This window comes from Copadichromis virginalis, linkage group LG16 (genome assembly GCF_057382275.1).
Source record: "Copadichromis virginalis isolate Kocher_CV1m ecotype Utaka linkage group LG16, C_Virginalis_male_GT1.1, whole genome shotgun sequence".
Classification (NCBI taxonomy): Eukaryota; Metazoa; Chordata; class Actinopteri; order Cichliformes; family Cichlidae; genus Copadichromis; species Copadichromis virginalis.
Window position 1 is genome coordinate 27,862,865 of NC_140633.1, and position 12,023 is coordinate 27,874,887.

The window sequence follows — 12,023 nt, forward strand, 5'->3', positions numbered from 1 at the left end:
TCTGTCTGGTTGTCAGATACTTGAAGAATGGATGCTGACCCAACCAGAGGAATTGATGGAGGTGGCATGGGTGACAGTGACATTCCTCAATCAGCTGCAAAATGACAGCTTGCTATGGGACCGTCTTCTAGCTCTTCCTCAGCTCTTTTCAGATGGTTCTGTTGACCAAATGCTGAGAACACTGGAAGACATACTCAAGCACCTACAGGGGTAAAGTATTTTCAGTGATGAAACAGTTTTTAAAAAATAAATGAAGGTAGCGGAAGTAAGGGGTTAACGTAGTATGTCAGATTATTTTAAAGAATGGAATAGCAAAATCAAACCATATTTAGTAAAAAATAACATATCAGTACCTATTAGTGGTCAATAAAAGCTTGAAAACTGGTGAATTCAGCTTAGAAGTACTCTTGATATTGCCTTTCACTTTTTTAAACTATATTTCCAGTCCATACTATATTTTGGACTTGAAGATTTAATGCTTCTGAAATTGTCTCTTTAGTGATGCATATACCATGGAGGAAGATTTCCCTGAGACCAGTGGCCCGCTCTCCAAGTATGATTCATTTCTTGCTGAAGCCATCAGAGTGATCACCTATATCAATCATTGGCCTGGCAAAAGTAACTATGGACCATTTGCTTTACTGTAAATACTCTATGTATCACCCATGTCTGCTAATATCTGACAGTGTGCTTGAATTCTTCATAGATGTCACCATTCCCCTTGGAAAACTGGTCACAAATGACTCACTAGGAACAACGGTGAAATTCCTCGTAGAAAATGTTTTGGATTATGAGATACCACTGGATAAGGTATGCATTATCACGCAACAGTTCAGTAAACAGTACTATGCAAAGAAATAGCAATGCCACAGAAGGCAGTTCCTTTCATGTGAAAAAAGGTAATAGCAAAAGAGTTCTACATGTGCCTTTCAATACATTGCACATTGAATATTTCTAGTTATAAGGTTAAAAAAAGTCATCATCTCTTTCTTCAGGGTCATTAAGCTGGTCTTAGGGATTTTAATTCTAATAAGGAAGTTATTTATGCAACAACAACAGTTCCACAAAGAGGGTTGTGAGGGTTGTGTACGATTCATTTACACATTTACACAGACACATCCTGTTAAACTTTTACTTTCTTGTCTTTACTGAACAGTGGTAACTCATATGAAGAGATTTTACGTGAGAATGTCAGAGCAATGGTACAAATCCAAGTTCAGGAAAGTCATTTATTCAAACCACATATTTAAACCAACAACAAAATATTTTAACACAGTTAAGAAGCTTGCAGGGAGTAGTTGTCCACTCACTTTTACAAACACATATGAAGTACAACTGTTTTTCTCTTAGTAATTTGAATTTCTGGCTTTATTTTTAGCTGAAAGTCTGGTTGTTCTGGTTGTGCTCACAAAACATTTCCTGGAAACTGAATTTCACAATGGGAATTAGAAAACAAGATTCAAATGAGGGAAAACAGAGACATAAAATTTGCATGTAGAGCAAATAAACATTTTGATAAGTAATATAGTGACTGTATTTGTTTTTGCTCCTTAAAGTGATATTACTCTCTATCAGACCATACTATAGACAGAATATGCAACTATTAAGGATACTGCCTAACATTAGCTAAGTTAAAATTGTCTAAAGCATATTCCAGTTAAAGAACCCACTTAAAGCTAACATATATATTTACTTTTTTGGTTAACACTATCATCTCTCCATGACCATTGTAGGCTTTCGGCCTGATGTTGGACAAAGATCTGGTGCGTTCTTATCTGTGTGATAACAGCAGCAACATCTTGTGGTCAGCAACAGCATGCAGCTCAGGAATTGTGGACAAGGTTCTAAGCATGATCAGCACAGAAAAGGTGGCAAGACAGGTAGGCTAATGTTATTAGCATTAACAGAGAGAATCACATATATAAGAAATAAAATTTTCTTTTAATTCCTTTTCCATTGTTTTGATTGTTTTTTAAAATTGTTCCATATGCTCCCAACTTGCTTTCCCAATGCGACTTACGATTAAGAGCATGCCAAATAATTATTTGATGACATTCGAAATGCTTTCATGATAGTAAGAAGCAACCACATCTTCCAGTCCACACCTGCACAGAAACCTCAACGGTATTCAGTTGGCAGTGGCTTTACAATATTGATGTTTTGATGAGATTCATGTTTCGTTCCCAGGTTTTCCTGGCCTGGATTAAGGAGGTTGCTAAACATGACGTGCTCTTTGCCAGAGGACTGGTCTACAATCTGACTGGATATTTCTCTTCAGGAGAATCTGAAGCCTCCAACATCACAAGGACCAGGCGCAGCTCAGATACAGAACCACAAAACGCAGAGGAAGAGCTGTGAGTACAGTGTTTTCTCCAATTTAAATAATACTAGTAGAAAATCAATTGAAGCTAAAATGACTGTTCTTCTTACCTTTGATCTGAAGCTGATAAAACTTTCGTATTACTTATTTGTTCTGCTAGTTCTCCTGTGATTCTTGTAATTTTGATGTCTTGTGCTTTAAGCTGAGTCTTATCATTTGCTTTGTTAGGTTTCTGAACATCGGTCAGGCAGCATTGGAGCTTGTACAAAATGTGCCTGAGGTGAATACGGTTGTCCAGGGCATCCTCAGAACTGGTTATCAGTCCATGAAGCTAGCGTCAGAGACCATTGACATGCTAAAAGGTATGACAACAAAGCATCATGTCCATAGTGAGGTCTCACCTGTGAGAGCATTTATTTGAAAATTAACATTACGGTGAATGTTTCACTTTTATTTCCAGCACTATTAAAATGGCTTTCCAATCATTATTGGTGATTCTTATACATCCAACAGGGAAACATAAACTAAAATTAAAATAAAAGACATGGGCTGTAAGAATGTCAGGTTTATAAAGAGAGCAGCATTTGAGAAATAGAGAAGCTTGTGCACTCAGCGGACATTCTGCTTTATCATCAGTTGCGTTACACAATACATACCAAAGACATGAATGGAAAAAGTTCACACCCTTTCTCATGGGACTGATGAAAGATGAAATGTTGAACCCAATAAGATTAGTTAGCCTGTGGGAAAGTACACACACACACAAAACAACAAAACAAGCAAAACTGGACAAAACAACACTTGTACTGAAGTGATATGTGTGTCTTTTGTAACTTAACAAACTGTCTAAACTAGGAAAAGTTACTGATTTTATGGCCTAATCCAAAAACCAATTTTCTCACTAAGTTGAGTTTGGTTTGTTTCTGTCTTGCAGACATTCTAGAAAATGTCCTGGAAGATGCTAATGACCTCCAAATGATTTATCATACGTTGCTGACAAACCAGTCCGAGTCACGCGCTTTGATGGACCGTGTCCTCAACAGTGTGATGGAAGTAGTTATGAAGGTATGTAGGATTTATGTTGACTGACCTTAACTTTTAGCCTGTGAACAGGTTCTGTGTCAAAATCTGGCATCTTACACATGTGATCTCCGCTGTCAGTTGAGCTTTTTATTGTCACTTCATACATTAAGTATCTCCCTCAAGGCTTCCGCAGTAAATCAGATGATGTGTTGTTCTGTTTTACCAGGTGATGTCGACTGAGGATGTAAAATGTGAAGAAGTTCTGGCTTCCTTGGACTGGCTGTTATCCATCAATAGCATAAAAACTGAAGTATGGACAGCACTGATCTGCCCCAACAATGGGAATCTGCAACAAGCTTTGCTGATGGACTGGGAGGACTTGATTAAAAAGGTAAAAATATATTTTATGTGCAACTTGTGGTCTAAAAAAATGCTATATTATGTAATAATTTTTTACTACATTATAAAAAATAAACTTACTCAAGTGAAAAGCAACAGATTCTTAACAAGGAAGGCTTAATCCTATAAATTAAAAAGTATAAATATGTTTTTTTTAAGGATTTATTAATTTATTTTGCTTTAACTGTTTAAAGAAACAATTTCTTATATTGTTCATATTATAATCCCCAGGGACAAGATCTGTACTCCATCCTAACAGGTGAAGCAGATTTCAACATAACACTTCCCATGATTCTGTCTGAGTGGCACGAGCTGTATGAGGAGAGCTTGGAGTTTGCTGAGATTTTGACCGAAATGACAGAAAAGCTGGATGAAGAATACTGGATGAACTGGATACCCGACAACAACACCCAGTTTGTTTCTGGAGCTCTTCAAAACAGGTCTTGACAAAGTGTTCATTTTCTACTTGGATAACAACATAGCATAACAAACTTAGCACATAAGAAACAGGCCTAACATACGGGGGTTCTTTTGGTAACTAGATTTAAGTTTGATAAGACTGTGCAGATTTTCCCACTTTAGTAAATGTAATAGAAGAAAACTGATTTCAGATAATGTGCACAATGCTTTACAAGGTGTGTGTTATTACTTTACTGACTCAGACATGTTGTGATTTTTCTTTGCTTATAGTCTTGTGTGGTTTATGATCAGTCTTGGTGAAAGAATTGAAAATAGTGATCAGTGGCCACCGGTAAAGGACTACTTCCACATTGCTTACTGGATTTTGAACTACCACCCTGATGTCACCACTCAGCCAGCAAACTGTGAGTTCCTCTTCTCTTCTCTTCTCTTCTCTTCTCTTCTCTTCTCTTCTCTTCTCTTCTCTTCTCTTCTCTTCTCTTCTCTTCTCTTCTCTGAACTGAACTGAACTGAACTGAACTGAACTGAAAACTAACAATATACAAATATCATACAAATATATCTAAATACTGAAGAAGCTTGAACTGAAGCTTCTTCAGTTCAAAGTGAAGAAGCTTCTCAGATGAGAGGTGAAACGTCTTCAAGCAACTTAAAGAAGTCCAGACGCTTTTCTTTGCAAGCTCCTTTGACTACGATGACCTGGATGACTGAGAACCTTCACAGACATATTTTTAGACAATATGTGACTACTAAACTGTGTTCAACAAAAGAAAGGATTAAAGTTGTATTTTATTATAATTCTACAAATCAAAGGAGCTCAGTTACAAAATATATTTATTTAGTATACGTGTAAAAGCCTGTTAATCCGGTTTGTTCCTGTCAATGCAGCTAATTCCTAGCATGTGTTGCTTTGTAGGTTCTTTGAACAAGAACTTAGCCCTTCATTGTGACACTGGTTTCAACTGGCCACACTTTGTTCAAGCAATGACTCAGGCTCTGATGTCACCAAGTGATGCCCTTGTGAAGTAAGTGACAAAGATTTTTTAGTTTTGATTGAAATATACATGGAAATTTTATGCTTTAGAATTGAAGCATGTCTTCTGCTTTTTAAAAACATAATAATCAGTGTAGATAAAGAGATTTACGCTGTTCTGTTACCGTATGTTTGTTAAATAAGTAGCTACAGTGAGCTGCCTGTTTAACAAGCCAATAGGAATTGCTGTCGCACTGCCTTTTTGTAACTAGTAGCCTACAAAAAATGTTTTCTTAATGCGTGCTAGCATAACATGTTTGTCAGCACTTTAGTTTGATTACCATGTTTTTTGTAGTGACAACAACATTTCGTATTACAGTTAAATAGAAACGCTCAATTCTCTCTGTTATTTTTAATGTTACACATGCATTGCTTTCAGGACTTTATAAAGTTGGCATGTTCTGTTTTACTCTTCTGTTTCTCTGTAGCTGGCTCAAAGGATCTGTGAATCTACTGCAACATGTGTATGGTGAAATATATACAAATGAGACAGCTGTATATTTGAAACAGGAAATCAAAGGAGGTGATGCCCTCTCTGATTACCTGATTAATCTGATGTATAACCTGGATGAATTCCTCAGTACAATCTCCAAGCTTCCCAATCAAAACATCACTAACCCAGCTACCATGACTCTAAACATTCATGCCCTGTTAGAGTCCACGGGTTTGTCATCACTTGTTCCTCTGCTCAGCCAAGAGTCTCCGCTTAATGCCTCCACAATCCTTGCTGTAGCCTCCAAACTCGTCAGGTTAAACCAGCATATTTTTACCTTCAATGAAACAGACCCAACCTTGCCTGAACTGGAAAAGCTGATAAGGGAGTTCCTCTCTTTGGAGGGTAACCTCACATTGTATCTCCCAAACATCATGGGACACACTCTGCTTACCTATTCTGATTACTTCCATTCTGATGAAGTGGACAGTCTCATAAAAGCAATTGAGCCTTTCACCAACCAGACCTCAGTGGGTTTTGTAAAAGCCATCATCAGTGCTGTGGAGCAGTTCAAGACAGTGATGGACTCTCCAAATGGTGACCCAACTGAGATCATTCTTGGGTACGTCCGTCAGATTCAAGAGTTTGTGGTTTCCCTCTATAGGCTACGAAAAATTGAACATGTCGTGTTACCAAATGGCCAGTACAGCACGGCTCAAGTCACTGACCTCCACTTGCTTTCCATGGACTTTCTCAACCTCCTCACACCTGAGAGCCTGCAGAACCTCACTCAGGCTGGACCAGATGCTGCCCAGGACATTGTTATCCAGAAATTTGTAGCATTCCTGCCAAAGGAAATCCAAAGTGATGCTGCTCAGTTTCTTCAGGATTTCAAGGCTCTGCAGAGTAATATAACCAAATGCGCAGCAGGCGAGGACTGTCTGGCTGGATTTTCAGAAATCTCTAAATTTCTGGATCAGATATTAGACATGATGTTCACAGCCAATGGGACTGTCACCATCAAAATTGGTCCATTTGGTTTGGGGGATAAAGAATATGAAAACATAGCTTCGTTGGTTTTCTCATTGCTCCTGTCACCAAATGATACTGCCGCTCTGGAAACATTCAAGCAGACCCTCCAATTCATCAAAGTGGTCATGAATACACCAAATGTTACCGTGTCCGATGTCCAGAATGCCCTTACACAGACAAACCTAACCATTGAGGACCTAAATGCTATTGCCGAGCTAGCTGGAGCTTCCAACATAAATAAACTCATGTCAAATATAATCGGGATTGCAAATGTTGAGAGCTGTTTTGAACCCCAGAGTGACATCATGGTAACAACCAAGTGTGTTACGGGACTCATAGATATGTTCAGCAGCTTTCTGACACAGGTACCTTCTCTCCATAACAACACAGACATCCTCTCCCTCATCCCTGTAATTGTCAATAAGACTATCAATGACTTCACCCAAGTTAACTTCAACTCCGGTCCTAACATGGTTCTTGTAGACAGCTTGAATCTCACCCTAACTAATATCAAGATGAGCCTAGACCAGAGCCACCTAAACACTCCAGAGATCATGAATGAAATAGAAGTGGTAGAGGGTCTGATACAGTTGATTGCCGACATGCAGCCAGTAAACACCTCCCAAATGACGGACCCTGTGCAAGTCCAGACAGTATATCTAAAGCTTATAGAATGGTACTTGAAACGGCTGGAAAACATCACCAGCGATAGTGCAACCGCAGAGCTCCTTCATCCTTTCTTTTCCATCACACAAATGCAAGTGGCATTACAGCTAGCACAGACAAATTTCTCTTTGTTTGTTAGTGACAAGGTCCAGTTCCTAATAAACAGCCTCCAAGGCCCAATAGATGGCACCGTTGTGACTGAAACTGGCCAGACAGCAATTGAGATTCTTCAGCATCTGTTGGACTTAATAGAGGTCAACCTTGAGTCATGGAATAACACTGAAGGCTCTGAACAGCACTTCGATGCAACCATTCTGCATTCCATGGCGCTCCAAATTAAGCAGTACCTTGGTCTCATTGAGAAGTGGATGACAGAGCCCGATGTCGCATTGCTCCTTAGCAGTATGATCCAATGGAAAAACTCCACCATTGCCACCCCTGTGACAGATCTCCAATACATCCTGCAGACAGTGGAAAATTTTCTCAGTGATGATCAGCTGGCCTACCTTTCCATAATAAACAATATCACAGAGTCTCTAAGCAAAGCTGTGATGGTGGCAGAGCAACAAGGCCTACAGGATGAAAGCTTCATAGCTGCCATTGTAGAAGTAGTGCAACATGTTATACAGATCCCAAACATTACTGTTATCCCACTGTCACAGCAAGATTTTCTGGAAATTGTCCAAGAGTCAGTAAATCTCATTGTCCAACGAAACATGAGCTTCGCTTCAGCTAAAAACATCTCCATCGTCATCCTGGAGAAAGTTGAGAGAATCATCCAACAAACTGTACCAGAAATGGTTGCAGAATACATGCTTGGCTCACTCAAGTTTGTAAAAACATATTTTGAGACCATCTCTGAAGCCAATGGACAAGACAGCCTGAATCAGATGTGAGTTTCGCTACTTTACTGTACACAATTACCATAATTTTGTAACAGAAGGGGCTCGAATGAGTACTCTTTAACAAATATGAATCATTTCAAAATAGCTTTAAGAATATGGATTGCTTTAAAATAACGCCTCACAAAAACTAATATATGATGTATTAAATGTAATAAAGCATTAGATCAGGGGTGTCAAACTCAAATACACAGTGGGCCAAAATTCAAAGTTGCGGGCTAACGTTAATATTTATTGAAAAAAAAACTTCCTCCAGATATAAGAAGGAATCTTTTCTTATGGACTTAAATAAGTTCTGCTGGAAAACTGAATATGGGACAAGCAAAGCTTAATACTAAACAATATATATATTAGCTGTATAATACCAGTAGGCCAGCTCTAATAATAATTTGGTATGGCTTCGCGGGCCAAATGTAATTAGGCTGCGGGCCAAATTTGGCCCGCGGGCCAGAGTTTGACACCTATGCATTAGATGAACTAAAAGCATGCTTTTGATTTACTATAAAAAATAAACAAGTGCAGTAAGTATCACTTTGCTTTTCCAGCACCCAAAATTGCTTCAAATTAAAGTTCTTAATATATTTTTAGCTGCAACAGATGTTTTAGTCTATTTTTACTCTACAAAAGTAGTCTGTAGTAATACTCTGCTTTCAACCTATTGCAGTTCTCTGTGAAATTTAACAAATCTGATGTTTAATTTTTCTAAGGAAAATTTATAGGTCTAATTGTAGTTTAGATCTTGTCCAAAAGTTCTCTCTTATATTTTATTTTTATTTTTGTCAAATAAAAAGGTTATTTCAGGTACTAGGGATTTTACATGTACTTCTAATCCTTATTAATGCTCTGAGATAAAAATAAATAAATTAACAGAATGATTGCATGCATGCAGTTCTATTCTATGCAATCATTAGAGAACACAAAGAACATTTGATAAGACTTGTTAAGATCTGAAATCTTGATTTGCTTTGTTTCCTAAGAATTTTTAATGAAATGAAGACGCTGCAGAGCCTCCTGTCACAGCAATCCCCAGTCCAGCCCTACATTTCTGCCCTCATTAACATCACTCAGGTTATCTTGGAGTATGGCCAAGGCAAGTCAGCTTCTTAATACCACTGTAGGTGGACTGCATGTTAAATCCTGATGAAATCTGATTGAGTGGAGGTCATATTGTGCACTTCATCATTCCGGCATTTATGCCAAAAAGCCTAAGAACAAGAGTAGATCAAAGTACCACAATGCTTCTGATATATGTTGTAAGAGTTGGTCGTTCTGCTTGCAGTTCCACATCCACGAGGCCTGATGTGTGAGCACATTTTTTTTTTAATGATTTCAGGTAACATGAACCTCTGGGCAGGCTTTGAAAATGCATCAGCACAACAAATCATTCAGCAGGTAAAATGTCTGCACTTTTATTTTTATTTTATTATATGTCCGGTAAAATTAGTTTAACGTACATTTATATATTGAAAACATAACATCTAAAAGTGTTCAATTTAAAAATGACATTTAATTAATAATAATTTTATTAATAATAAAAACATCTCACGGGACTGCACACTTATTGTTGACACTTTTTATTATTAGTTGGGCAAACTTGTGAGCATGTTTTGGCCACTGGTTGCGGAAGGCACTGGCTCACATATGACTGCTCCATCCCTGGAGGCTTTTACTCAACTTGTTCCAGTCCTGGAGACCATATTAACTGGGAATGCAGACCAAGACACATGGAACAAGTAAGTGTAATTATCAGTGTAATGGTAACAATCCAAATGGCTTGTTGTTATACAGCAGTTTGATATTAAATTGCATACCTGATGTGTGTAGGAAGTAATTTTGTTTTACAGTTTACATACACTCATCATGGGCATAAATTTCATGGCACTTTCATGGCTTTTAATAATTTCTTTGAACTGTTGTTTTTCCAGAGTGTAACGATTGTACTGTGTACATTCTTATCCTTTTGATAAGAATCTTTGATTAACTTTGAAAAACAGGAACTGGGTGCACAAGATTGAATAAATATATATTTATTTCTATTGTCCATTTAACCCCAGTAATATTTTTGTTAAATGTGCCTTGGGAAGTTGCACCTCAACCAAATTTTAGTAGCAATCAATAAGCTTCTGGTCATAATTCTGGCTGGATATTTAACCACCTATCTTGGCAGAATTGGCAGAGTTCATTCAAATTGATGGCAGCAGCCTAATGTTATCCTGTTTTATTCATTCCAAAAACAATTTTTTTGTTTGGCATCATTCAACTTTTGGAGCATCAAAGATTTTGAAGGTAGTCCTCCTTCTTCATTATTCCATCTGTTTTGTTTAATGTATCAGTAGCAAAACCCCCATGATCCTATCACCAATATGCTTGAAAGCTGATAAAGATTTCTTAGGTTAGAAAACCTTTCTTTTACTACTCCAAACCCATTTAATGTTGGGGTGTCCAAATAGCTTGTGTGACCATAAAACATTTCTTTAGAAGGCATTTGACTTTTTCATTTGGGCAGCAACAGATTTCAAGATGTGTCAGTCCATGGCAATATAAATCTGGCTTCACTGTGGATAGTGATGTGGTTTCCAGTTCATGGCAGCCTTGAGTATTGGGGGTTTCCAGATTGATCTTTGAATCTGCACTTGTTTATATATGTAACAGTTCAAAGAAATCATTAAAAGCCCCAAATTACCCTGATGCCCACGATAATTTGACAGTAATTGTAACTTGCTTCACAGTAAAGACTGCCGCTCTGTTCTGTGATTACCCTAAACCATACCTAATATGTTACTAATTTGTTACAGGCTTGAACAGATGCTGGGAACCCTGTTGTCCACCCTTGAAGGAACAGAGTTATTGGACAATTTAATGTCTGTTATCCCACAGTTTGAAAAAATGGTTGGAACTTTAGTGGAGAACATCCAAGCTGGAAATGGTGAGAATGTTAAGGAAGAACATATAGTGCCAGCTTTACTTTTATTTACTTGTTCTTTAGACACAACTTATGACTAATGCAGCACATGCCAAGTAAGAGATAGTCATTTCCTGATATGTCTGCCACTTTTACTAATGTGCTGTATTGCTGCTGTTTTGTTTTGTTTTTTCAAAACTTGTGGGTCAAGCCATTTTGTCTTCTTCTTTTCAGTGATGATACAAAGCCTTCAAATTCCCATCCTGAACCTGATGAGAGAAGCTGCACAGTCTTTGAACAACACTCATTACAATTTTTCTGAAGTCCTGGAAAAATTTCAGGTTGCCATTGAAAGCACAGTGCGGGCGGCTCAGCAGGTCAGTGTTCTTGAAAGAATGCTTTTTAGACTTGCTGTATCATTCGTGCAAGTGTCTCCCTAGTCATCTGCCGGTATCTCATTTATGGAAATGTTTGCATGTGTATGTGTGTGCGTAATTGCACACAGCAATGTCTGTCTTCCTTCCTTCATCCTTGACAGAAGTTAAAACAGTGAGGCTGTGAGGTTTTTCTCTCTCTCTCGCTTCTTCTCTGTTCTGCTTCTCTGCATCAGAATTTGTTGAGTTATTTAACTTTCGTCAGAGTTAGACAGATGTAGACAGACAAGATTCTGATGCGATGACGCAGAAAACATTTAGCTATGGCTAACATCAGGGTAGAGTTGTTGACTATATATAAGCTTTGATATTTTTTCTTTTGTTATTTATGCCAGGTAGGCATTATATAGTCTTGCTGAACCACAAAATAACACACACAATAACAACTTGTCAGCGTATGACCCCCAAACTCGACTTCTAAGTCTTATAGTATATACTAGCCAGTTGATAATATCAACA

General features: G+C 37.9%; 1 protein-coding gene across 1 annotated transcript in view; it reads left to right on the forward strand.

Moving 5' to 3' along the window:
* abca12 (ATP-binding cassette, sub-family A (ABC1), member 12) overlaps nucleotides 1–12,023 on the forward strand; it is a 57,346-nt gene that overhangs the window by 4,610 nt on the left and 40,713 nt on the right. Inside the window, exons 8-24 of the mRNA XM_085434258.1 lie at nucleotides 17–210; nucleotides 500–618; nucleotides 707–810; nucleotides 1,734–1,880; nucleotides 2,188–2,354; nucleotides 2,549–2,682; nucleotides 3,255–3,385; nucleotides 3,570–3,734; nucleotides 3,974–4,182; nucleotides 4,433–4,566; nucleotides 5,079–5,187; nucleotides 5,624–8,218; nucleotides 9,206–9,318; nucleotides 9,562–9,620; nucleotides 9,813–9,961; nucleotides 11,024–11,154; nucleotides 11,365–11,507. Coding sequence (XP_085290384.1) covers nucleotides 17–210; nucleotides 500–618; nucleotides 707–810; nucleotides 1,734–1,880; nucleotides 2,188–2,354; nucleotides 2,549–2,682; nucleotides 3,255–3,385; nucleotides 3,570–3,734; nucleotides 3,974–4,182; nucleotides 4,433–4,566; nucleotides 5,079–5,187; nucleotides 5,624–8,218; nucleotides 9,206–9,318; nucleotides 9,562–9,620; nucleotides 9,813–9,961; nucleotides 11,024–11,154; nucleotides 11,365–11,507 — 4,803 coding nt within the window. The remainder of the gene's footprint in view (nucleotides 1–16; nucleotides 211–499; nucleotides 619–706; nucleotides 811–1,733; nucleotides 1,881–2,187; nucleotides 2,355–2,548; nucleotides 2,683–3,254; nucleotides 3,386–3,569; nucleotides 3,735–3,973; nucleotides 4,183–4,432; nucleotides 4,567–5,078; nucleotides 5,188–5,623; nucleotides 8,219–9,205; nucleotides 9,319–9,561; nucleotides 9,621–9,812; nucleotides 9,962–11,023; nucleotides 11,155–11,364; nucleotides 11,508–12,023) is intronic.